General features: G+C 31.5%; 2 protein-coding genes across 3 annotated transcripts in view; one reads left to right on the top strand and one right to left on the bottom strand.

Annotated features, from left to right (window-relative positions):
* LOC105362408 (SAM and SH3 domain-containing protein 1) overlaps positions 1–1,142 on the bottom strand; it is a 29,076-nt gene extending 27,934 nt beyond the window's left edge. The window contains exon 1 of the mRNA XM_011499849.1: positions 1–1,142. This exon is cut by the window's left edge and continues 1 nt beyond it. Coding sequence (XP_011498151.1) covers positions 1–694 — 694 coding nt within the window. The 5' untranslated portion in view covers positions 695–1,142.
* A 5,056-nt stretch (positions 1,143–6,198) lies between these two features.
* LOC105362226 (uncharacterized) overlaps positions 6,199–26,135 on the top strand; it is a 103,079-nt gene continuing 83,142 nt past the window's right edge. Inside the window, exons 1-3 of one of the 2 annotated variants that reach the window (XR_912876.1) lie at positions 6,199–6,477; positions 7,397–7,442; positions 9,216–9,919. Coding sequence is in view for 1 of the 2 variants with exons in the window: in XM_011499599.1 (XP_011497901.1) it covers positions 6,451–6,477; positions 7,397–7,442 (73 nt within the window). In the remaining variant the exon portion in view is untranslated. Of the gene's footprint in view, positions 6,478–7,396; positions 7,443–9,215; positions 9,920–26,135 lie in introns of those variants that run through there. The other variant, XM_011499599.1, reaches the window with a different exon arrangement.

The raw sequence follows: 26,135 nt of genomic DNA on the forward strand, positions 1-26,135 counted from the left end.
TGTAGGGCTGACAGGCCAGCCGAATGCCGTCGGATCGCAGCTTCTCTTGCAGCAAAAGCCGCAACTGCATCCTCGGGATACGTACGAGCTCGGCCTTGCCCTCCTCGTACTCGTCGAGGAATTTGGCCCCTGTATGAGGAGGGGCGCCGGTCGGCTCCTTATCAACGGCGCCCGGGGACAAATCCTCGCGGCTGGCCTCGCAAAGGCAGGCGCTACTCTCCTCGAGGGTGAAGTAGACGCTGGCGGCCCCCTCCTCGCGCAGCCTCTTAACAGACTGAAGGAGTCTCAGACGGTGGCTTTGCTTGAAGACGCCAATAGCGTCTAGGTCCGGTTCGCTGATCTGCTTACAGATCTCCAAGTCGTCGTAGCCGTTGTCGACGAAGGACTCGGCGTACTCGCCGAGGTGTAGCGAGTGCAGCCACTCGACGACGATGTTGCTGGCGATGCTCATTGCTCTCGAGAGCGCGGAGTTCGGCACATTCTCACGGGGAATGGGACCGAATTTGGTCCCGTGCTCAACGACCACCGCGGCCCCGGATGGCGACGATAACGATGACGGCGACGACGAAGACGACGACAACGGCGACGACGACGACGACGACGACGACGACGACGACGACGACGACGACGACGACGACGACGACGTCGATGGATCCTCCCTCCTGGCGCTTTGGGCGCGCGCGCACGCACACATGCGGCACCAGCACAAACACCAGCACCAGGGCCAGCGATCACACTCGCCCACCACCGAGCTCGCGGACGTCAAAGACTTGCTCTGGCGCCTTCGGTCCGGCACTTTTGTCCGTGGGCCACGGCGATGCACGGAGCATGGCGGCGACCGGAGCACCTCCGCGCCGCGGCACTCGCAATACCAAGCACTGCGCCAGTTGTCGAGCGACACTCGTCCACGGCTTCTCAGGCCTCACTTGTCCTCGGGCTCGTACGAGCGAGCGTAGCACTCTGACTGCGCGAGTGCGATGCCACACGGCTCCATATAGCCTATCGCTCTACTATCCAGATCCCGGAGTCCCCAGCCTCCGGACGCTACTCGTTAGCTCGTTACTCGTTCCAACTTCCAACTTCTACGGTTCCACCCCGACGCTCAGCAGAGGGCGCGGCTCCTGCTTTCACTCGCATTTACCTTACACACTATACCTCTATTTTTCTTTTGCACGCGCGCCCGCGCGCCCATACTCGCACTCACACAAATACAGGAGCTCGCGCGTACGCACGCGTGCATACGGTGCACGTAGAGACGCACTCGGGCTCGCGAATCCCCAGGCACGCACGCTCGTGTACTTTGCAGAGACGAGGCTATAAAACACTTTGGCCATATACTTTACTTTATCCCTTCCTACGGCAGCCAGCCAACGAATTGCGTTTTTTTTTTTTTTTTTTTGTTGAAGAAGAGAGACGGCTACAACGAAAAAATAAAAGGAGGAAAAAGGGGTAGAGGGAAGAGAAGGAGGGCAGGTGCCTTCGATACATCCCCTTCGTCGCGTCATCTGGAATTACCGTGCACTCGAGCTGTTTTCGGAATCTTCCATGGCAAATTAATAATAAGCATTATTTATTCGCCGGGTATAGAGTGGCCGATGATACATTTATAAATATTCACGTGTTCGAGAGATTTATGACAAAAAATTTGCGCCATCAGAGTTTCCCAATTTATCGACACCCAAAAATTTGTTTTAATGCGACGGTCGTTATTATTGAAAAACTATAAAATTCATTTGTCTACCTGTGGTTTGATGTAGAGCGCATGTGCAGAAAGGACATAAAAATCCAGGAAAATTTGAAATTTTTTATTCTCATAATTACGAAGGTGCATGAACGAAGATATTATAGATAACCAGAACTAATATATACAGTATAATTTGGCTTATATTAATATTACGAATATTAGGTAAACGAGATTCGACGGATTTTTAAAAAATAATAAGCTAATGGTTATTGTCTTTGTATATGAAAATGTCTATAATTAATTTAGGAGATAAGTTTGCAAAAAATTTATACCAAAACTATTACTGCCTTTGCTTAATTTTTCAAAACATATCTTTTATCATAATACGAAATATTTGCGCGTTACTTTTTATGCAAAATATATAAATATCAAAATTTGGACTTATTGGCGAATCTCGTCACGTCGTTTCTTTTTTTTTTTTTTTTTTTTTTTTTTTGGGGGGGAAAAAAAAATAGAATAGAAATCTCTACCATCATTACCACTAAACTGTAAGTTATAAAAACTATAAAAATTATTAAACTGTTGCTACTTTCTCTATATTTTCAAACAACATATATTATCATATTTCGGTCACTATTGACAATCTCAACTCAATTTCATTATAAAATCTCGTGTCATTAAAAAATCTCTACTTATTCATTGCGTTCAAAACATCTCCTTCGATCCTTACACGCAACTTATGCTTACAAAAGAACTTTCAATATCATGCCCGAGATATATAAATAAACGAAGACAACTTATATTCGCCAACGACAGAGTACGCCCGCAGCCAAAAATAATCCTCAATCTAACAGAACCAAATCGCGCAACGCTGATATTGATAGACGGTGTAGGTAGGGTGTCTGGCCAAGTCGGTATGATCACTTCTGATTTTACCACTTGGCTTATTGAGTTTTCTTTAGCACACGATGATCCAAAGTCGCATACTTTTCGTAAGCAAACTGCTGCATGCCTACGAAGTGAAAGAATATGAAGCCGATTAATTACAGAAGCTCGATGATTTTTGTGCTCTTACGATGTGTTTATTGAAATGTCCGAAATTAAGTTCTCCACATATATCTACAAACTATCAAATATAATGTTTAAGCATTTATTTGCCTCTTCTTCTCCATATATGTACGTTATATTATGATAGTCTTAATATTTTTTATGTTAAATAATAATTGTGTATTTATTAAATGATTGTCTTATTTCAGTAGGGTCTGCTTTACATATGTCAAGAAGCTAATCAATGGAAATGTCTTATAAATTGCTTAGACAATATTATTTGTGTTTCTTACTCATACCAATCTTTGATATGACATCGACAAACGTATGCTTGCAATTATGCTTTGTTTAATCTTAAGACGAATTAATAATATCAAACCTGCGGTATATTATCTAATATACTAATTGATGCATGTTTGGTTGAACAAAGTTGGAGCGAGACTTTACGACTGATAACTAATATTATTAAAATTTAGTTATAATCTCAACCAATAAATTAAAGCCATAACTATTATTTGGTATAATTTTTGTTTTTATGCACTATTCTAAAATACATATATAAACACGCTGAATTTTTTGGCTCATTAGACTTTTTACTTTATATCGTTATAACGTAATGTGTGAATCAAAAGCAATGGCACGTGAAAAATATGTAAATTCTTTAAGTAGAAACATAGAAGCAATGACTTTTCTATAACTCCTATTATAATTATATTAAGAAGAAGAAAATGTAAGTATTTATTTTTCCACGCGTCTACTTCACATCGGTGAATTTTATTTTGATTTTCTAATTATCAGCTACAAAATTATGAATCGCTTAAATTATTTATCTTCTATCAGATAAATTATATATTTAACATGCTCGGTTAAAATTGTTTCAAGCTTTTTATCTTCTTTTTACAGCTCTGAAAATCACTTTATGAACCAGTTCTACTTTCAAGTAATTAAATTAGTTTTGCGTTTCAAGACTATGATTGACCTGATTTTTTGATGTAAAAGTAAATTTTATCGGCATCACTTGGGTAAATAAATGCTATTTAATATTAAAATATTATTTTATTTTAAAAACCATTGTACACTTTCAATGCATTTGTACATCAGTTTCATTTTTATTTTCTGAACTTATCGTTTATATAATATGAAGTTTTTTTTATCTATTAAGTTGTTTTTCATACTTACCACATATTTTTAATTTGAAATTTAAGTTTTGTAAATACTCCACTTATCCTTATGTCTTAAACTTTAACCTGAATACAAAAAGATTGGTTAAAATATTTTTCAAACTATTGTTTAATTTCAATGTTGTTATAATATAACTCTTTGTTAGCTCCAATGCTATCGTTTCAAGATTTACAAAATAACCAATATATTTTTTAATTAATTATAAATTTTGAACTAATAAAAAACATCGTATGTTTTGATTCGTGTTATTTTAATCGATATATTATCGATACTTTATAAAATTATTATGAATTGGTTTTATTATTTCATCAATACTATTTAACATAAATCAGGAACTTTGACATTTTATTTATAAATTCTATGGACTTTTCAAATAATTTTTAATAGTTTAAATGAAAATAATATTGTTAAATATCCTAATTTATCTCAAAGATTAGTTCATCAGTATCAATGAATTGGTTAATTTCATTTGAAATAAACATTCATGACAAATATTAATATGATTTATTGAATTTATATATATTTTTTTATTTAATTTAGTATGGAAAGAATATAAAGTCAATGAAACAATATTAACCGTATAATATTAAAATAAATAATGTATATTAATAAAGTCAAATACTAAATAAATCTGAATTTTAATATCACACTTTATGAGCAGTATATTTTGTAGTATAATTAATATAAAATATTTATTTTTAGGAAACTGGCGACGATCGAAACCTTTGTGCATCATACTAATAATATACATTTGGATACAACAGAATATAATGCAACAATTATTATTATGAAGGCGATTAAAGCAAATTGTAGAATTATCTTCATAGATGCAATAGGTTGAAAAGGACATATTTAATAGAAAGTCGATCGACAGAACACTGAATTACTTATATCACTAGTTCGGGAACATTAAAATAAAGATTTAATTTCAAATATTTTATGAAACTATATTTGTATATAATATTATAAAACATTTGAAAAACTTTTTAACTAATTAAATTTTATAAAACCAAATTTTATCCATTTTTTAAATTAATATACTTTACCAAAACAATTATGTAATTCCTTATGCTTTTTATATAAAATGCAATGTTTTTTAAGTATAATTAATATTTTTTTTTTTAAAGTCAGACATTTAAGAACAATATCATTTAACAATAAATGATAAAAGAAATAGCATATTTGGTAAGATTTTGATAAATATAATTCATGTTATAAATATTTAACAAGCGAATATGTATTTTGTTCAAAATCTGCACTACGTATCACAACAATTTACAATTTTCATATATAAAAATTATAATATACTACTAACATTTTGGATACTATATTATATTAATCTCTACGAGTATTTATTGTTTCCAAAACGCTAAAGCAACATAGCGAAAGGGTAAAACTGATTTAATATAGTATTTTTACATTGACAGATCAATGTTAATTGATGTTACTTTTATTGAAAACAATCCATCATTCGGAGATAAAATTTTTTAAAACAAATAACCACTTATGGCTATATAAAATTATACTATTTAATAACTAGATAGTGTCTTCTATTTGCTTGCATAATTTTTATCAAATATTGTTTTTACATAAATAGTTGGACAAGGTAATTATAAGTTTTTTTTTTTTTTTTTAGTTAAAAAGTGAGAATAATTGGTAAATGATAATTGTGGTTTTAATTGTAAATACTGAACACAACGTATTGGCATTTAATAAGAAAAAGATAGACTGAGATTCTATTAAGTTGAAATCTTTTGTTTATACATTTGGGTTTGCAAGATTAATAAATTTCGCATTGTACTTATAGGCATATATATATATATATATATATATATATATATATATATATATATATATATATATATATATGTATGTGTGTCTATATACAAAGATATATATATATATATATATATATATATATATATATATATATATATACACGTATGTATGTATGGCTTACAACAATGACATTAGTAATATAGTTTCGTAAAATAAAATATTTTTGACATAATCAAGTGAGCGTCGGGATATCATCAGGAGCTTTTGCATGACAAATGAACAAACTTATCCATTCGATGCTTTCCTTATTACATACGCACGCTCATACATGTCTCTTGTTCGCAAAACCAAGCGAGTCCATTTAAATAATAAGTATCTTCAAAACGGAGTATAGGAGGGTGTGCCTATGTACAGTTTTTTGCGAGCATTGCCAAGCGAGCTGCTTGGCTGGCGTAAAGAAAAGTCTTTAAATTTTCACTCCGCAACATTTAACGCTCCAACGATATTCCCCCACCAGATGGTTAGTATTGCCTCTTCGGCAAGACCGCGCGGGTGTGGGGTGGTTTGGTGTGCGTGGTGCGTGGTACGACACCGGGCGCGCGTTTACGATCTATGAGAACGTATTTACAAGCCGGTGGAAATGCGAGATATCACGCATTAGCAAGGACAGAGTCACGTAACGGTCGGGGATCGTTCGCGGTTAGCCAAAATATTTTTCATCACTCAACACGCCCTAGTACGCGAGAGATGGCCGGCTGATGGTCGGTAATTTCTCAAGGTCATCGGTGAGTTCACTACTTTGTTATTGGACGTCTGAAGGGTCTCGCCTTGACGTCTCGAGTCTTTAATCGTAGCCTTTGCCGAGTTACGTTCATCTTTTTACTTTGTAATAATTTTCGTATTATCGAAATTAATGTAGTTAATAAAATGACTGGGCACTCGGCAAAAAGCTAACCTAGCTTTTCCTTGTCCTCTCCTTGGACTATCGCTCATCTGAATTATCGTCTGAATAAATTTGTATTACATTGACATTTGTAATCTAGTGTATTTTATGCAAGTACTTATGCTGCAATCAAAGAAATTGCTTAATGTAATTATAAGCATTTTATCTTATTCGGATGCAGCAAGCTTAGGTTGGTTTTTAGCACAATATAGTATGAATATGCATACTTACAAATTTGTAAATATACATCGTGTATTTTATAAACTTATAAATTTATAAGTCAATGAGTAGTAAAATTAATTAAAATTTCATCTAATGACACTAACATTAAATTCATTTGCAAAAAATATATTTTACGACAGTTATGTTGTAAATGTAAATGTAAATTTATGATTATTCTTTTATATATACATACATATATATTTATTTATTTATTTATTTATTTATTTATTTTTTTATTTATTTATTTATTTATTTTTATGAATAATGCTTAAAAAAAGTATATTATATAATGTAATGTAGACCAGAGAGAAAATTATTCGTTTGCTATTTAAATAATTTTTGTGAAGTATTGAATGTGTACTGAAATTTACTACTTTTGAATAGTAATTTAGTACTTCTGACTTTTTAATTAAATTAAATTTTATTCATTATTTTTCCCTGAACGTTTAGATTTATGATCAAAGATTTTGGTTATAATTTTTTTTCTTTTTCTAACGCTTATTGTTACTGTTTTTATTATTAACGTCCATACTTTTCAGTGTCAACTTCACGAAAAGCAATTTACAGACTCTTCAAAGCTTTCTGGTAAGTCAAATTTCATTCTTTCGATCCATTACATATGTTCCTTTTACCAAATAGACTATTTATTCTTAAATTACGAAATTATTTTATTATATTATTCGCTACTCGTACGTATACGTATTAAATAACGCATTGGAAAAATTTCAAGTCATAAATCGTTAAAATTATTCGGGCAACATGGATGATTATAATCACATTACGTGATTGAATTATGAATAGTCGATTTCAAAGTTGTGCTATAATTAGAGGAATGAATGCAAAATGTATTATTGGCCCTATTTCTTTGGAGTGCTTTAAACTTTATATTCGTGAAAAACTTCTTAATTATAATTAGAAATTAAATTTTTTAATTTAACAAAATTCCACTAGAAAATGCATTATGATTAAAATCTTATAATAGTTTATTGCGATTGGATAGCTTTAACGTGATAGGCTCTATGTATTCAAAAATTGTTTTTTTTTTCTTTCTTCTTCTTTTCTTTCTTCTTCTTTTCTTTTCTCCCCTATGCTTGTCGTCTACGCCATGAAAAATCACAATGATGAATTTATATCCGTTAAATAATATTTGTACTATTTTATGTCGTTTAAATTGCGATCTTCAAAGCGCCTTTAAAGGTTAAGTAGAAAATTAAAAGTTTAAAATATCAATTAATTGACAATTGGCATAACAATAATTTTGAATTTTTTTTATTTTTTATATTCAAAGAAATTCGACGAATTGAGAGTTACGCCGCGTGAAATAAGAGACTACAGAAACTTGGAGTACAATATGTTGCACTTATATCATTCATTCTTACATATTTTTATTTTTTTACTTTTATCGGATACTCAGATCATAAGACACGTTATTCTTTGGGTCCTAGATTATAGAAAAAATTCAGTAAATTATTAGTGTTTCGGTATAATCGACACTTGTTATGCTGCAGTATTATACATTTCTATTAAAGTATCTTCAATTACTGTATTATTTCATTAATAGGTAGCAGGCTCATTTATGCAATTGATAAAAGAGATAAAAAGGAAGATTCTTTATATATTATATATAACGATAAGCTTAAACCCTTAGCGATATTTTATTTTATTATTTAAACCCATTAAATTGCTGATTATTTCAACGACTATCATATTTTAATGGCATTTTATTTTATGATATTGCTTGATACTTAAGCTTATAATTTACATCAATTTGGGAATTTAAGTGAACGAACAAAACAGTTTGGCAAAGGGTATGTTGGGCAATTGATGGCAGGGGGCATGTGTACAACAGCAGGGACTATGTTGCATTATCTAGAAAGAGAGGGGTTGATTTGTGCGGCGAGGGGGTGGAGCCAGTCTTCCGATAGGGTACTTTTGAGTTAGTTGCATAAAGTTTTCACAAAGCACATTCATACGTAAATAAGTGTGCACACAAGAGAAACTGGCTGTGCTATCAATTCTCTCATTACGCGCAAACCTCATTACTACGATAATTCCAAATTTACGTAATAACAGGATCGAAAAATGTTTTTGGACTTTTTAATGCTTGTTCAATTAGAATATCCTAAATATACTTTCAAGATATAATGTGGGGCGAAGTGGTGGTGGCATAAAGAGAATGGTATTCATCGTGGGCGAAATAAATTACGGAGCTATTATATAATTTAATAAATTATCACTTCACCAACTCGGCAATCAATTTCCAGAAATACGAGCGAGCGGTCGAAGGTAAAAAAGTCAAGTACTTATGTTTAGTTGAGGCATAAATATATTTACGACGCGATTCGACTCTATTTGCAGAATACCTTTGATTCGTTGCGGAAGGGCGCTTTCGGAGACTCCCCCTCACCTGGGCGGAGAAAAGCCAAGCTCGCCCCCTCCCTTACTGGATAACGGAACTTATGATGGGATTACCGCTTGACGCCGCTTTGCCCCGCTTTCCCGAGCTCTCGTACTCGCATTCCCACACTAGTATTCGCTATAAGCATTGTACTTTTATGAATTATAATTAATATAATTTGCTGCCATTGCTTTAAACACAATATTGTAAGGTTTGAAATGTCGATTACAAATGTTGTTCGTTGAAATTTGTGCGTTGGCATAATTGAACCTTTTAAATTGCTTGGTTCGAAAATCCGGCAATAGTAATCTATTGGACTAACATTTTACAATATTTTATCGCGCGTTTCATTGTTGATATAGTCTTATCCACGTCATCCATATCCATCGTTTCAAACCTACTCTCATTTTCATTGAAAAGTGAAAAGTTCGTATAGATTTACTTATCAAATAAAGTACGTAAAGACAATGATATTCAAACAAGTGTCGATAAAGTCAATTTTCAACTTTGTCAAAAAAATTATTTGCTAGCTTTTCAACCGAGTCTTTCAACTCGAAATTCATCACGTGTCCGATAGATGGCACTTCCTCTCACGTGTTTTTATGTGAATATTTTGCTCATTATGCCAGCCTTGTACAGTGATATATCATTATTGTTAATATGTACGCAGTTAAAAAAAAAAAAAACGCAAAGAATCATTTTTTATCATTATAAGATAGAAATTCTACATGATTTTATGTTGTTATGTTATTTGCTATATTTCAAACTAGCACTTGGCTGCGTATTTGTTTGTATACATATATTTATATATAATTTTTTACGATTATAATTCTTTTAAGTGCATTAATAAGTGTAACACTTTAAATATGACCATGTAATATTTCATAAGTAATTATCGTGCAAATAATTTAACTAACAAATAAGTTTTTCACGAACGTGAGTTATAAATCTTTAATCGAAAATTGAATCGAACGTAACATTTCCATATTGTAAGCATAAATATTCCGCCTAACTAATTAAAAAATTTATCTCAGAAAAGACATTTTAAAATAATTATTTTTAGATCCAATTCGATTGTCATCCCAAAAAAGATAAATCATCTTGTTATTTAATATTCCACTGATTTTCACAAATTCATATTTTCATCCAATTTTCGGTGCGATCTGAATACTATAATTAGTTCGAATATTTGTATCAATTCGCCACTCGTTATATTGTTACGTTGACAGTTAGTTTTACCGTTTTATATATAGGCCGAAAAGCAATAAATTTAAAAGCAGAAACAATCTGAATTAATTTAAAGTGGATTTACTGTATTTTTTCCTTTTGTTTTTCATTGTCATTAAATACTGATGCGTAGATAGTCTCCTGAAATGAAATTCAATAGTCGTAATTACAAATATATCAGCGAATTTACAATTACTGGGTAAATTTTCTTAATAAGAGTTTTGCGTCATGTTAAAGTATTAAATTATTTTAATAAAATAAGGTATGATCGAAGCTATTGTCCATTTAATTTAATGAATATTCTTACATAAACTGATACTTATAAATATTCTTCGTTATCGAATATCGAATTTAAGGATTTAAAATTTTTATGAGAATTTAATGAACTGCCTAATAGCAATTATATCAACAATAGTATTTAAAAATTTTGTATATTTTGTAATATTTCCATATAAATTCTATACAATCCACTAATAAATTTGAAAGAATAACTTTTTTTGTTTTGTTTTAACGATTAGTTTGGAAGAAACTAAAATTCAAAAGAATACTTATCTTTTGATTGTAAAAGTTTGTAAGATATGATTTCTATTTTTCAATGGCATATAACAAAGGAAATATTAAAATTAATTGAAATTCATTAAAAGATTTAAAAAAAAAAATGTTTCCGTTCAAACCAAGATATTTGTATTGATTAAAAAGAAAAGATAAAAAAATAATTTTTATTTTCTTATCTCAAGTTTTTAGAATTCTCTCTCTCTCTCTCTCTCTCTCTCTCTCTCTCTCTCTCTCTCTCTCTCTGTCTCAACTTCTGTCATTTAGGAGAAATGTAAAGAGGCGAAAGGCAAGAGGTTGCCCAAGAGGCAAATCGCGGATAAAGTATTGCGCATCTACTTTGCGCGTCTGTTACGACCAATCAATCGATGTCCGTAAACTCGTCTGCCAATCGATCAATTGGCCGCCACCGGCTAAACTACCGCTGAGCGACATTCAATTTTCATCAAGAATTGCGCGACAGGAGAGGTATTTTTAATCACGGAGAATGAATGACGACGAAAACGACTGAGAGAGTGAGATAAATTGAGCGACAGAAAGAAAGAGAGAAAGAGAGAAAGAATGAGAGAAAGAGATAGGAAAAGGGAGATACAGAGTGACAGAGAGGAAGAAAGAGAGCGAGAGAGACAAAAAGATTGAAAAAATGGGAAAAGCCTTTCGTGTGCAGGCCATTAGACTTTAGTTGAAACGCACTTTCCGTTCGAAAATACTTGTGTCACGCCTGGTCTCTGCTCTCTTTAGGCTCAATACTTTTTATTATGAGTTATTTTACCGCTAAAATAGTGTTGAGCACATTATATTTTTAGTTTATAATAGTTGTGCGATTTTCCTTAACTATTTACAATGATGAGTTAGGCATTTGTAGTAAATTAATATACTTTTTAACTCAGATTGAATTTTATTTATATTTTCATACAAAGCTTTATGTGATTTAATTTAAGTCGACTTTTTCTTTTCCACTAGCAATAGCAATTTAAAAGGAATGAAATCATGAAAATCTTACACTCTACCAACGAAATTAAATACTGTAATTATTTTTATATTATGAATTTACAACATTTATCAGAAGTATGAGGACTTGTTCTTTAAAGTGTTTGTTAAACTTTATAAGAACAAGCTGTTCATAAAAGTTAAGGTTTTTGTATATCTTGGAAGAGAAAGTGATTGGAAATGTTTTGCATAAGAAATGCTGCATAAGAAATATTTAAGATCTGCTTTTTTAGCTTCTTATAAGGCAAATACTTTAGTACAAAATTTATGTTTACAATTTTTGAAAGCAAATTAAATAGAGCTTTATTAAAGTACTTTATTGCTAATAATTTTTCCAATAGTTTAAAGTTACAAGATTAAAATTGTAATTGAAAATTATATGAATAATGATTTTAATTAATTTTCTATCACTTCTTTATATATATATATATATATATATATATATAACATAAAATTATGACAGCATAATTAATTATATGAAATGTGTCAATTGATATTTTTACTGACTTTTTATTCGTATTTCTGATCTACAGTTTACATTGAAAACATTATTAAACTTAATAAATTAAACATTTTTATCTTTTCGAGAAAAAGAATTTTATTCATTTCGATAAAATTAACAGATACGTGATAAGCATATATGAAATAATGCTTTAAACCTATTTAATTATATGACGAACTTTATTAATTAGTATTAAAATTATTGATTAACGTATAAATTTTTTAATAAACATATTTTGTAAAAATTATAGTTAGTAATAACTTCTAAATATTTTTGAAAATAATTGAAATAAAGACAAAAATTATGTAAATTATTCATTATTTTTTAGTACTACGCATAATAAATTTATGTAATTATTAGATGTTTACACGTGATGATCATTTTAAATTAAAAATGTTGTAAACATAAAGTTTTGTTAATTAATTTAATTTTTACAATACATTCAGCAAAAGTCTGATACGATAATAAAAAAAAAAAAAAAAAAAAGAACGAACGAATCTATAGAACTGAAGGTATTATGCATAAAGAATCTTTAGTAGTTCTCTTCCAACCACCTACTTTCATTATTCCAACCATAATTTAAGTTTTTCATACAATTTATACGATTATATAAATACATTTATGCCTTACCAATTTAATTATAAATACAATTGTACTATAATAATATCCAATTTCATGACCTTTACATAAAACTTGTCAATAAAATATCATTTATTGTGCAGAAGAGCAATTTTATGTTATTATTTCCGTTATTCAATAAAGCTTTGACCCTGAAAAATGTACGTGCGTATGTATGCTCGAATCGTATGAAAATCTATATGCAAAGTAGCGCAATCGACGGTCATCGGGACAAACGAAACTTTATTTTGACGTGTACTCATTATTAACTCTATTTGTTTATTTATTTTCGTGTGCATATATATATATATATGTGTATATATATATACAATTATTTATAAATATTAGGAATATGAAAGTCTTATAGAAAAGAATGCGCTTTATTATACATCGATAATGTTGTTTTGGAAGATTTTTTCTCTATGGTGTATTATCTCATCTTCATATTAATGTGGACCGAACTTTTCGCCTTAGACTCTTTTTTGAAAAACTGAATACATGTGTATAGATGTGTATGCATAAAGCAATAAGTATGTCCATATGCATGTGATGCGCAAGACAACGAGAGAGAGAGAGAGAGAGAGAGAGAGAGAGAGAGAGAGGGAGAGGGAGAGGGAGAGAGTGTGTGTTGCATCTTATTTTTTTCAATCAGTCGTCTTAAAATTGAAATTGAAATCTTAAACAAATTTTCTTAAAAATGCTTTTCTATATTCCGTTAATAACAGTCTAAGTTACTAAGCGATTCATTATTCTCAATGTTGATAAGGGATTACATGTTTCTAATGATATTATGTATATGAGATTATATGGAATAAATTGTATGGGTAAAATCTGTTAATTAATTTTAGACAAAGTAAAAATGATGTAACGATCTTTATGTTTAATAATATTTTTTATCTATTTTATATGCAAAAAGTGTTTGGCCTTTTCTTAAGGCAATATACTAATTTTTATTGGCTTTTTAAAATAATTGTGAAAATAATTTGATAGGCATGTTTTTTCCCCTCTCGAAAACTATGCAAACGTATAGCAAGAAATTTTGTAAATTCAATAAAAATAAAGTAATATTTTCAATTGCACATATGTATTAAAGGGAGGTAAAAGTGACGTTTAGTACTAATGCTTCACGTACTTATTGGCTTTTAATATTACACTCTACAACCATTTTTTTTATCGTTGAATTTTTAACTTTAAACCACTTATGAAAATTACATAACTTAATCAAATGCTATTTACTATCAACGTCATTGAAATATCATTGTACAATAGTATTTCTGTGAAGGTAAAGTTGATCAAATAAATTCAATATATATTCGTATAATGGTGTTATTATTTTTATTAATCAACATTAAATGGCGAAACAAATTAATGTGTTCAACTTGAATATTTTGATACTGCTTAAAGATATTTATATTCAAACAATTAAATTCAAATCTAAATCCTTAAGTTTGATTTAGTCTCTACAAAAATTGGTTGTATAAAGATGTTGGTGTATTTGAATTTGAATCTGAGTAAGAATATATTTGTGTTCTCTGCATGCACCTGTTTCTCTCCTCTCCCCAACTGTTCAGCCAACCCTTTTCACCCTTTTACTCATCCCCCTCACCAATTCATCATTTTCTTTTTCATTTGCCATTGTATTTGTATCACCATTATAATATTTATTATAACTATTATTTTATTTTACTATGACTTTTGAAATTTATTACTCGTTTATTATGTTAAATATAATATAAATATCGTTCTAAGATAATTAACTTTCAATTTTGTTGAAAATTGTTTTTAGACGTATTGTTTTTGGTCGTACTGATAGACTTGTTATTTTCATCCCCTACTTTATGTATACAATTTTTTTTTTTTGAATTTAATTGTCAATAAACTAATTCAAACACATATACACCGTTGTTTTTAAAGTTTGTTATTATAAAATATATAATAAATATATACATATATTAAACGCTATTAAGTTTTGTTTTTTTTGTCATTTAATTTTTCCAAATTTTCAAATTGCAATTAAAATTTATTTTCAAAGTTAATGTCTCAAATAGTGGAAAATTTTTATAATTACAATGTAAATTCGAAATTACGAATATTTTCTTAAAAACAAGTTTTTGTCAATTTTGCAGTTATTCGTAAGATAATTCTTTCACATGTTTTACAGATATTCAATTCTTTTAAATATATCCTAAAATTTCTTAATAATGTTTTTCTTTGAAACTGAAAAATAAAAGACTTGAAAGATTCACTTTTACTACAATCGAATCAACAATTTTAAGAATTTTAATAAAAAGTTAACGGAATGCAATAAACCAATCAATTTTAAATATCAATTGAATAAAGTGCTTTTGGAAAAGCTTTCATAAACTTGCTTTAAGTGCATACAGAATTTTCATTAAATGTTTGTTACAAATTTACCCGATAGTAAATTAAAAATAATAATTATCAATTAAATGAAATGAGTTGCACTTAGGCAGTTGCAGTTTAAGTATAAACTAGAATATTTAATATAAAATGGAATGTCGAATAGACGAAAGTCGATATGAGTAAAGAAAAGTTGGTGAACACGCTTTCTTATTGCGAAAGTATGATAAAAGTCTTTGCAAAGTTCAAAGTTGCAGAAAGCCTTGTACGTATCCATCGGTTGGTAATATCACAAATTCTCTGCAAACAATGTAATTTCCGTACATTACACAGTGATCCCTTGCGGCGGATACTTCCGATGGTTTCGGGCAAGTTATCTAGCTGTAATTTGGCACAAGTACACGAGGTGATCCGTAGCCAAGAATAAGGCTTTGATTACGGCAGCTTTTGCAAGGGATTGCTCGTGTCCTTTTTGGATTCGACACGAGGGAGCAGCAAACGAAGGATAACCACTACTTTCAGAAGGCAGTTAAAAGTTTTGCGTGGCCGACGTTACTTCGGCCCCGACGGATTATTTATCGGCAAAGGAGACAACATGTCGTTAATATTGAAATCCATGTGGCAAATTTAAATATTAAGGATTAGAATGCTTTCATCGGCATTGGCGTCCATTGCATTTTATTATACCATCGTAAATATTCATTGATGTGAACTAATTTCCTAATTTCGATTGGATAGCCGAAGCTTCTGACGACTTATCAATTTTTTATTTTTAGTGAATTTTTATCGAAAATAATTTTAAACTTATAAATACTGCTCTTATAGAAAAGTTATCAAACATCGGATAAATACTGATTATAAGTAAAAATTAAATTGAAGCATAATTAGAGAATATTCTAGATATTTTTAAGCCCTCGTAAGATATGTATGTTACAGGTGAGAAATTTTTCGTTTCAGTTGTTCTTATTATACAGATTTTTTCTTGGCTTAAAATAATATTCAGACAAAACAATATTTAGTTATTTCTAACTTAAATCATCATTATATTTAGTGGAAATATTTTACTTGAAATGCATTAGGATTGAATGCAGCAAAGAGATTTTGATTATTCAAGCAACTCGTAAATAATGAATTTCGTAAAAATAATAATAAAAAAAAATACTAATTATATTAACTTTACGTTAATCGACATACATTTATACGACTAAAAGAAGTGAATTTCTAAAAGTCGAGAACTGTTAGAAAAATGTACTGTAATTTAAAATATTACTGGTATAATGTAAAAATATTATTTTTATATTAATTATATTTCGTACATTTTTACTATTATCGTGAACGATAAATCGACTTTTCCTTGGAATTTACAATCATATTGATTTCTTCTGATTTAAAATATAAATTTGTGTTACATGCAACTCCTTCGTACTTCTCAACAAGTTCAAAACAAGTTTGTAAATGTGAAAGTTTTCAGAGATAACTAACTATACAATACAGATCATGAGATTTGACAAATAACTAAATCAATATGAGAAAAAAAATTACAGAATATAATAAAAGGAAATATATCTTTTAAAAATGAACTTTTATTTATTATCCATGTGAGTAAAGTAATATAGAACTCTTTATCCGATATATTAAATAAATCGCCTATATGGTTTAAATGAGATAAAAACATTTTATATAATATGCAACAAAAAAAATTAGATAAAATATATAATGTGTTATTATTTATATTTATAAATTTTTTGTGTTAAAATTAGCTTCAATATGTTGAAATTATTCTAATAGATGAAAATAACAAGATAATTTATATCGTCAGATTTCATGGAATTCAAAATAATTTAGCTTACCAATTTATAAAAATATATCATTGCAAAGCAATAAATTTAATAGTTATGTGTTAAGTGTAAGGCTTTTTTTTTTCTTATAGTTGTCAATTTGATATATGAAAGAAAAACTTCTCATTAATATAAAAAAAATTTTCAAATTTTTTTTATTTCCTACCAGCGTATTAAGCACAAAAAGAAAATTATTCACTTGAATCCAGGACAGTTAATATAATTTGTTATGCTAATAAGCATTGCTCGATGTTTAATTATTTAAGTTACACGAATCTCGTAGGAGTAATATGAAAACTTTTATTTGCTACAACTTCCGTTTGGTTTTTAAAAATTACAAATTAAAATAATAACTAAATGTATTTATTCTGTTCGAAGCATTATTTTTATAATTTATTTTGTGATGCAATTCCTATTCTAGCCAATGATTAATATTTATTATTATTGTAACTTTTATTATTCTAAATAAGTAAGAATCTTTTATATAGTCGTTAACATGTTTAGCTATTAATATATGAACATTGAAAAACAAATTATACGATGAAATCATCGAAAATAGTATATTTATCAGCAAAAACGCTTGTTTTTGATAAATATGATTTAAAGGAAGATATCTGTATTTTGAAAAATATTTAAAAAAAAAAAAAAACATAAACAAATTTTTAATTCTAAATGATGAGTATAAAAATTCCAATTTTATAATACATTCTTCATTAATATTAATCAAAAGCATATTTTAATCTTTACAATAAATTTATTTCAGTATTTAACTTTGAAATATCTAAAAACAAAAATAATGTATTTTGCTTATTTAAAGCAATGCTACATCCTAGTTGTATAATGCATAACAAAAGTTAAAGTGTGACCTGAGTGTAACAATAACAATAACAAATTTTTTATAGACTGATTTTTAAAACAGCACCAAGTTAAACTTTAAAACATTAGTTTTGCAACACATAACACAAGTCAAAGTTTAAGGTAAGAGTGATAATAACTATATTAAAATGTCTAGAGTATGATTTTTAAAACATTACTAAATAACATAGAATTATTATGATTTATAATAAATTATAAAGTTTACAATGAAATTAAGCACGAAATGTGTCATAGTTGTATGCTTTCATCTCTCTAAAGTTATTATAAATCGTCAATCTTCATTGCATATGCGAACTAGTAACTTCTTTTAATGTAGAGCCTTGAGCCGAGTGAAGCTTTACTGCAAAAGAAGTAACTTTGAAGCACTTTGAAACAACGACGCCTTCCTCTTGAATTAATGAGGTTCAAGATTCAAGTTGAAATTGCATTTACGTACATACAGTTGTACGAAAATTTACAATATCCATGGCTTCGTTCGTCACGGTTACTGAAAGCTTAAAAGTGGCTAAAGTTGTAATACCCGGGCAATCAGTGAACGCTTATGAGTGCCACTTGCTTTCTAGCAGTATGAGCGATCGCACTTGAAACGCACTTGTTAAACTTGAAAATACGTTAGAGCTGCGTGCGTGCGTGTTTTTGTGTGCGTGTGTATGTTTGTGTGAAATGCGCGCGCGTTCCGTAGCTCTTTCTTACGTCTAGGTTTAAAATCGTTTGGCGTATAAGCGGGCGAAAGATATTATCGTACAATGACCCATTGCAGATGCGCATTCAACAGGTTCGTCGTGGCAGAATATTTATTATAGTTCTTATTTTACAAGTTGTATTAATAGTATTAATCATTTTCATCAATTTTCATAATCATATTGTTTAAAGGGTGCTCAAGAGTATTAATCTCATTCGGTTTGCTATGTCTCCTCTCTTTTTTATGATTCGAATGTCAATGGTGTGTGGCGCGGGGGCGGGGTATGGGAGGGGTCAAACAAGTCACTCGCTGACCATCCTACGCAATTCTGTAGCCCTCCGAACTCTTTTTATATTGACACTTAAACTTGAATATGTTCTCTGCTTACGAGGAGCTTCTAGCAACCCTCCATCGCCCTCTAGCATCATCCCTGAATTTTCTTTGCGATTGCGCACCGTGGCAATCCCACCTCTTCGGCAACCTCCTCTAGCCTACTTTTACTGTCCGCCAGGGGATCCGCCTCCTCATTTCCCATTATGCAGAAATAAGTCGGCACCCATAATAAAGTGACGCTATTGCCTTTATACATTCAAACACACTGGCTTTGCCTGGCTTATAACTTTTAATATTATCGAAATGTAATGGCTGGTTATGGCTAAAATATGTTTCTTAATGATACGTTCATCAATGCTTATAACCATTAAAGAGCAACGTATATACAACTGTCATTACCAATAATGTTAGGTCAACGATTAGAGTGACGCTTCGGTTGCCATTATATCTTCTTTACATGTAGATTAGAAATACTTATTTCATAATGGTAGCAAACTATATTGTACATGCATGAGTATGTATGGTATGCTCTCTTCTATTTGATTAGTTCGATGCAATAATAAATTATATTTATTCGTAAATACTCCATATTGTTTCTATTGCCCCAACTACGTGAGATAAGTATTTCTATTTTATACAGTGAGCCTCTTGATTAAGCTCATCAAAATTTTCGATTTTTTGTCTCTTGTTTGTTTTTGCAAGCGTGGCATTGAAAAAAAAGTTCACAAATCAACATATCGTGCATCTATTTGCAACTATTCTACATAAGATATAATTGTAATACCTAGTGTTGTTCTTGGCATTAATTATGTAAATTAAACATTAAATTATTACATAGAAATTATTGTATTTTTTCAATCGCTTATTACAGATCTTATGAAAAGTTATTCTTACACGGTAATCATCGAATCTTATCGAATGCGTTAATCTTTCATAAATTATCGAATATAGATCGTGATTTTTAATTTTTCCAATTGTTAATTCATAATAAATGTACGATCTTCAAATAAAAACACTTAAATCTATTTTCGAATGCTTGAAATCGATTCGCAAGATTTATCCTTAATATTAAGCAATTGATGAGTTGAGACATTACCAATAATTTTTGAAACTCTGAATAAAAACGGTTAGTGAGTATTCTTATAAATGCAATTAGTATCTATTAAAAATGAAGGCAGACGTGTCGATTCTATACGATATTGTTTCATAAATAATAGACAAATACGCTAATTCGATATTAGACTGATTATATAAATATATATTCTTTATTTAGCAAATACGCATTTGTTTCAAAATAATGTATAGCTAGTACTTGGAATTGATTATTATTGTCAATTGTAATAATCGATTAAATAAATATTGATTAAATTTAATATACATATTATACATATATTTACATATACATATTTATTGAATTTCCTATTTTTTTATTATAATATAGTTAAAAAAGTTTTCTATTATTTTGAAGAATGTACTTTATTATATACACATTGGAGCAATTTCTTCATTTAATAATAAATAATTTCATATTAATTTATCATTAATTTTCATTTGCAAGGTTAAAGAAATATTTTTTAACTTCTAAAACGTCTGTAAAATTCGGCTTATATAAGGATTCATAACATGATAATTATTTACGTATCTTTAATAAATGCATTAGTTTGATAGCAAAAGTAATTTTTTTAATAATCTTCCATTTAGAACATTGCGTAATTATAGTCAAAGAAAATTAAAATTCTAATGGACATTGAAGAAAAAATTGGGGCCACGTAATTAGCTCCGATATCATGCTCATACACTGGCATAATAAATTACGTAGTTTTGTATTAAAATACGTTTGAGGAATACAAGCATAAAGATTTTAAACATAGATTGGAAAAAAGATTGTTGAGGCTATTACTCGGCAACAGCTGCTTTCGATATTCGAGATCCACTGTTATTTACACATATATGAGCACGGGAACTGAAAAACATGAGAAGTTGGACTAAAGCGACTCTATAATACGAAGGTGCAATAAGAAAATAGGGAGAAAAAATGTATGTTTGTGTAAACGTATTGAGGTAAAGAAAAAAGGTAAGATGAAGAATGACGGAGGCGAAATGAGAGAGCTGAACAATAATGTTCCCCTGCTGATCGTCAACTCAATAACATCAAATCCCGTCAAACCTTGCTATTCGCGCATAGACATGTTAGAAAATATGTAGGAAAACAAAAATTTTGTTTTCTATGTATTAGGATGAAAAAAAAAAAAAAAAAAAATCAGACAAATGTGAGAAAATACGGATAAGTCACCATACATATTATAACGTTCATGCTTATTGGTGCTCCATTTTCATTGACATGTATATATAAATATATAGGTAGTTTAATAAATGATGTACACATTATTTCAATCGTTTTAGCCGTTTCGCGTAAACGGAGCTAAGATTTTGATATTATTGATATTATAGGATATTTTGCTCATATTATTTTTAGATATAAATTAATTTTGCCTCTACTTTCATTGGCTGTTTTTTTTCTTCATCAGGGCCATCTTAAGTTAAATGTACTTGAAAATTGAGTAAATTTTCAGTAATTTTAAGTGAGTAATAATAATTCAAGTAAAGGTAATCATTAAAACTAAGCGATAATTATTAAAATTTTTAATCAATTTTATTCGAGTCTTAGTAGAAGTTCTGTTTGTTACGTGTAACTCAAGTACTTAAAAACTTTTCACTTAACCTCAATGATTTTTACTTGATATTTCATTTCACGTACCCACGAGGATCTAATGAAAAAATATTTTTATCCTTTTTGCAGAGGGAAACGTATATTATCATCACATGGGGATTTAAATCAAAAGTAAACGTAGCGTAAAGCGATGTTCTGCTCGGTATCTCTCTCCTTCTCTCTTTCTTTTTAAGTGCTTCTGTTTATATACTACATTAATTAGTAAAAAAAAAAAAAAAAAAAAAGAAAAGAAAAAAAAAGGGGGGAATATTTGTATAATTAACTTATCACGTGAAAATATGACACGTCGAGCTTCTATATTCAGCGCTATTTACAATTGAAAATACAAGAGCGTGTACAGGAAATTATGCAGTATAATCGGGGTCGATCCCATTTTGTTCTATGAAAAAAAAATAATTTTTTTTACGTTCTATACGTCCGGCAGCATGTAGGACAATATTATATTAAGTGTGACCGTGTTACAAACTCGGCGAAGTCAAGGGACAGACCGTGAGAGTATAGTGTGCGTGTCAGTATTGTCCTTGACAGCAGTGCCACTCCAGCGTGCAATGTCGATTTTTTCTGATCCCGGCTAGTGTGGTTTCGTTTCAGAGCAACTAATTCATTCATCAATTCGGGTCATTACCGACCTGCCAGGGTCGAGACAGTTGTATTGTTAATTGTAAGTGTATTAATTCTCGGTCAGCAATTAACTTCAACTTCAATCGATGACTATAGATTTTTAACATTTTCGGCTTTAACCTTAGCTCGTTACTCAAAAGAACAAGTCTATACACCAGCCATTAGAATGATTTGCCTCTTACCAACACACCATCAACCTCTCATAATAAATAAATAAATAAATAAAAAAAAAAAAAAAAATATATATATATATATATATATATATATACATAGAATGTAAGTTAGTGTATAATTTATATTATCAACGTCACTTGCTCGACATGTGCCTTCTTCTCTAATAGAAATAATAGTAGTAGTTACAATTAACGATGAGTTATATGTATCAAAGTAATTTTATTAAAAACTCGTGCATAATAATAATTAGCTACTCGTGAGATTATATTGGAGCGAAACACAATTTAAACATTAAATTAACTAAACATCCATCAACATTGCTTTTGTTATTACGCATGCACGCTGTGCGTATTCTACTGTGCACTATCAAGTACAATAGTAATAGGCGAACTAATCATTCCATGTCTATACAATTCTTATTTCATAATTTAAAAAAAAAAAAAAAAAAAAAGAAAAAGAAAAAGAGAAAAAAAGAAGAAGAAAAAGAAACCTCCGCAATAGGAAGGCGCTTCTGCGATACACAAGGCCACTAATAATTGTTCGCTCAATCATTTCATTACCAAATCCATTTCCAGCCCGAGCCCTCCAGAAATTCGCAAATAAAGCTGCGATTAAAATTCCAATCTCCTGATTGAAAATTGATAACAATTTTATGTCATTTATATTACAATTACATTGCAAATAAACGTGCCGGCCTTCCGCCCAACGACCAAACGTTATCGCGGTTAGCGAATAATTTAAATTCCCAATTTCCCGGTCGGCGAGCGAGACCTATTCCCAGCAATTCCAAAAAAGTAGACGACTTATCCAAGCGCCCCTAGTCCCTTCCCCTTCCCCCGCTCTCCCTCTCCCACCATCTCGCCCCTAACCTCGTGCCTTAAAATCGTCATTTGCCTTGGACACCTGCGCCCATCGACCACGTCCCCTCGAATAAAGACACTTTCCACCTCCACGGCCTGACCGATTGTTGCTCATGACTTTGTAACGCGATTACGGTATATCACGGCGCGCTCGCTCCGCTCGGATTTGCATACAGACGCGACTCATTTCCGTTTTTGCCCAAATAGAGGTCGGGGCGCCGTTACACGCGCAATATCCCCGATCGCGAGGCGCTGCCCACGCGGCCGCTCTCCTACGATCGCCCCGGAAACAATGGGCACAGATCGAACGAACGGATAAATGAGCGGCTGGATGTGCTGGCGCGGACCGGTAGGAGGGGGGTGTGGTGGTGGTAGTGGTGGCGGTGGTGATGGTGGGGTTGGGTAGGGTAGGGGGGAGGGGGACGCTGACTAATAAGAGGCTCGATCTTGGTCGTTTCTACGAATGAGTCGTCGGCGTGTAGCCTCTTTGCGTTAGCGCGAGTCGTTGGAAAACGTCCTTTAGCCTCACCAAAGTGACTCAGCGCGCGTCGCACGTATTAGATTTTTTCAATTGAGCCATCATCATTCCTAACGGCGATTGCCTTACTTTCGACTTATTAACGCGTGATTCTTCAATCTTTTTAATTCTGAAGGAGGCTCGATTGGATAATTTTCCAAGCACGCATTTACCGAAATAAGTCCGTATGGTAAATTTCTGTGAGCGCGTAAGAAGCTTTGTTAGGTCAAGTTTTCTTCTTCTTATCTTTTTTTTTTCACTCGAAATGTTTTCATTTGACGCCGATTATCGTCGTATTGTCTAGAGCATTTCCAGGTGAGAAGTAGAGCGGCGTATAATTTTTGATGTGGAGGAGATTCATTTGCAAAGGCAATTTATAAAGAAAAATGTTTTCGATTACAACGAGCGCTTTCACCTGCCTTATTAAATATAAAAAAAGAAAAAAAGAAAAAATGAAAAAAAAAAAAAAAAAAATAATAAATAAAACAAACTTTTCCCGACGTCACGAATAATTAATTTATACGAATTGCTTAACTTTTGAATTAAGTAGCACAAACTGATGTTACACAGTGGCAACACATTATGTAATTTTCGGCTCCTCCTAACTCGGTCGAGAACATCGTAGCGCAACGAGTATTTAACGCAATTTAAAAACTAGTTAAACGCGTCGTGCAAGAGGCGTGCGTGGCGCAAAGGGGTGGGCGGGGAGTGATGGAGGAGGGGGGGGGATGCGAAGAAAATTCATTTGTCTCTGTGGTGCCGTAAAAGTTTGACGGATAAAAGGTCTTCTCGCGTTCACGTAAGCTCGAACCACAAAAGTGATATGCCCCGGCCAAGCTTCATTAATATTCACCGGTACGAGCGGTGCACAGTTTCCGGACTACTTTCCTACGTCCAGCGGAAAGACTTTTAACTCGACGCCTATTACCGATTATTACATTTCTCTTTTTTCACCGTGTAACGATGATTTCAGTTAGACATCCAACGAACAGCAAAATTTGTAAGCCAACGAAACCGAAGTCCCCCCCCCCCCTTAATCGTTCGACTTTATCGTTCAAACAAACGCTTAATTTTTAATAAACTTCTAACGTTTATTAGATTTCTTCCTCGTTCGATATGGTGCGACGTTTATCGATATTATTCAACTTATCATTTTAAGGAGTAAAACTGTTGAAGTAAAACTCTTTGCGCAATTGAAGCGTAATTCCCACACGTTTCTCTTTGTCCTTGTATTATGTCGTTGAAATACGATTTCACGCAACGGCTTAATAGCTGGACCGCAACTTATCGTAAATAAATAATAAATAATTAAAAGTCTTCTATTCATTACATTTTCGATATTTTTGAAGCAATTGTATATCAGCACTATGTTCAATGAATAATCTCTCAAGGTAGATTTAAGAACATAAATATTCGCAGGTATTTTTATCATGGCATTTAATGTAAGCATTGCGATATTGGAATATTGGCTATGGAACGTCGTAATATCCATAACACAATATACGTTTTGTAGAATTTATGTATACACTCGAGGCAGAAAATTGTTTATAAACACGCGAAAATTCGGTCGAATGAAGTATAATGAAGGGCGGGAGTGTGAAAGAGACAACGAGTGTAAGAGTAATTAATACAGGTGCGCGCCACTGCACAAAGCGATTATGGCACGAGAAAATCAGGATGTCGCTCGTCTGTCAAATAATGTTGCGCGCAACTTCCTTCCGGCTTATATAAACCACCCGCTATATAGCGAGCAAATGTATTGCGCCTATACACGTACACCGATACATATAAATTACCCTCCCTTCCCACTCTTTCACTTTCGTATCTTCCATTATTCTAAAGCCACCGCGCTCTCTTCACTCCCTCCTTCGGCAATCTACTCCACCAACTCTCTTCGCTTTTTAGTCGACGCTCGGTGTTATTCATACGGTGGCAACACTGATTTCCGCTTACGTTACTACTACGCGAAATACAGACTCTCTCTCTCTCTCTCTCTCT

The sequence above is a fragment of the Ceratosolen solmsi genome, unplaced genomic scaffold (assembly GCF_000503995.2).
Source record: "Ceratosolen solmsi marchali unplaced genomic scaffold, CerSol_1.0 scaffold35, whole genome shotgun sequence".
Taxonomy (NCBI): domain Eukaryota; kingdom Metazoa; phylum Arthropoda; class Insecta; order Hymenoptera; family Agaonidae; genus Ceratosolen; species Ceratosolen solmsi.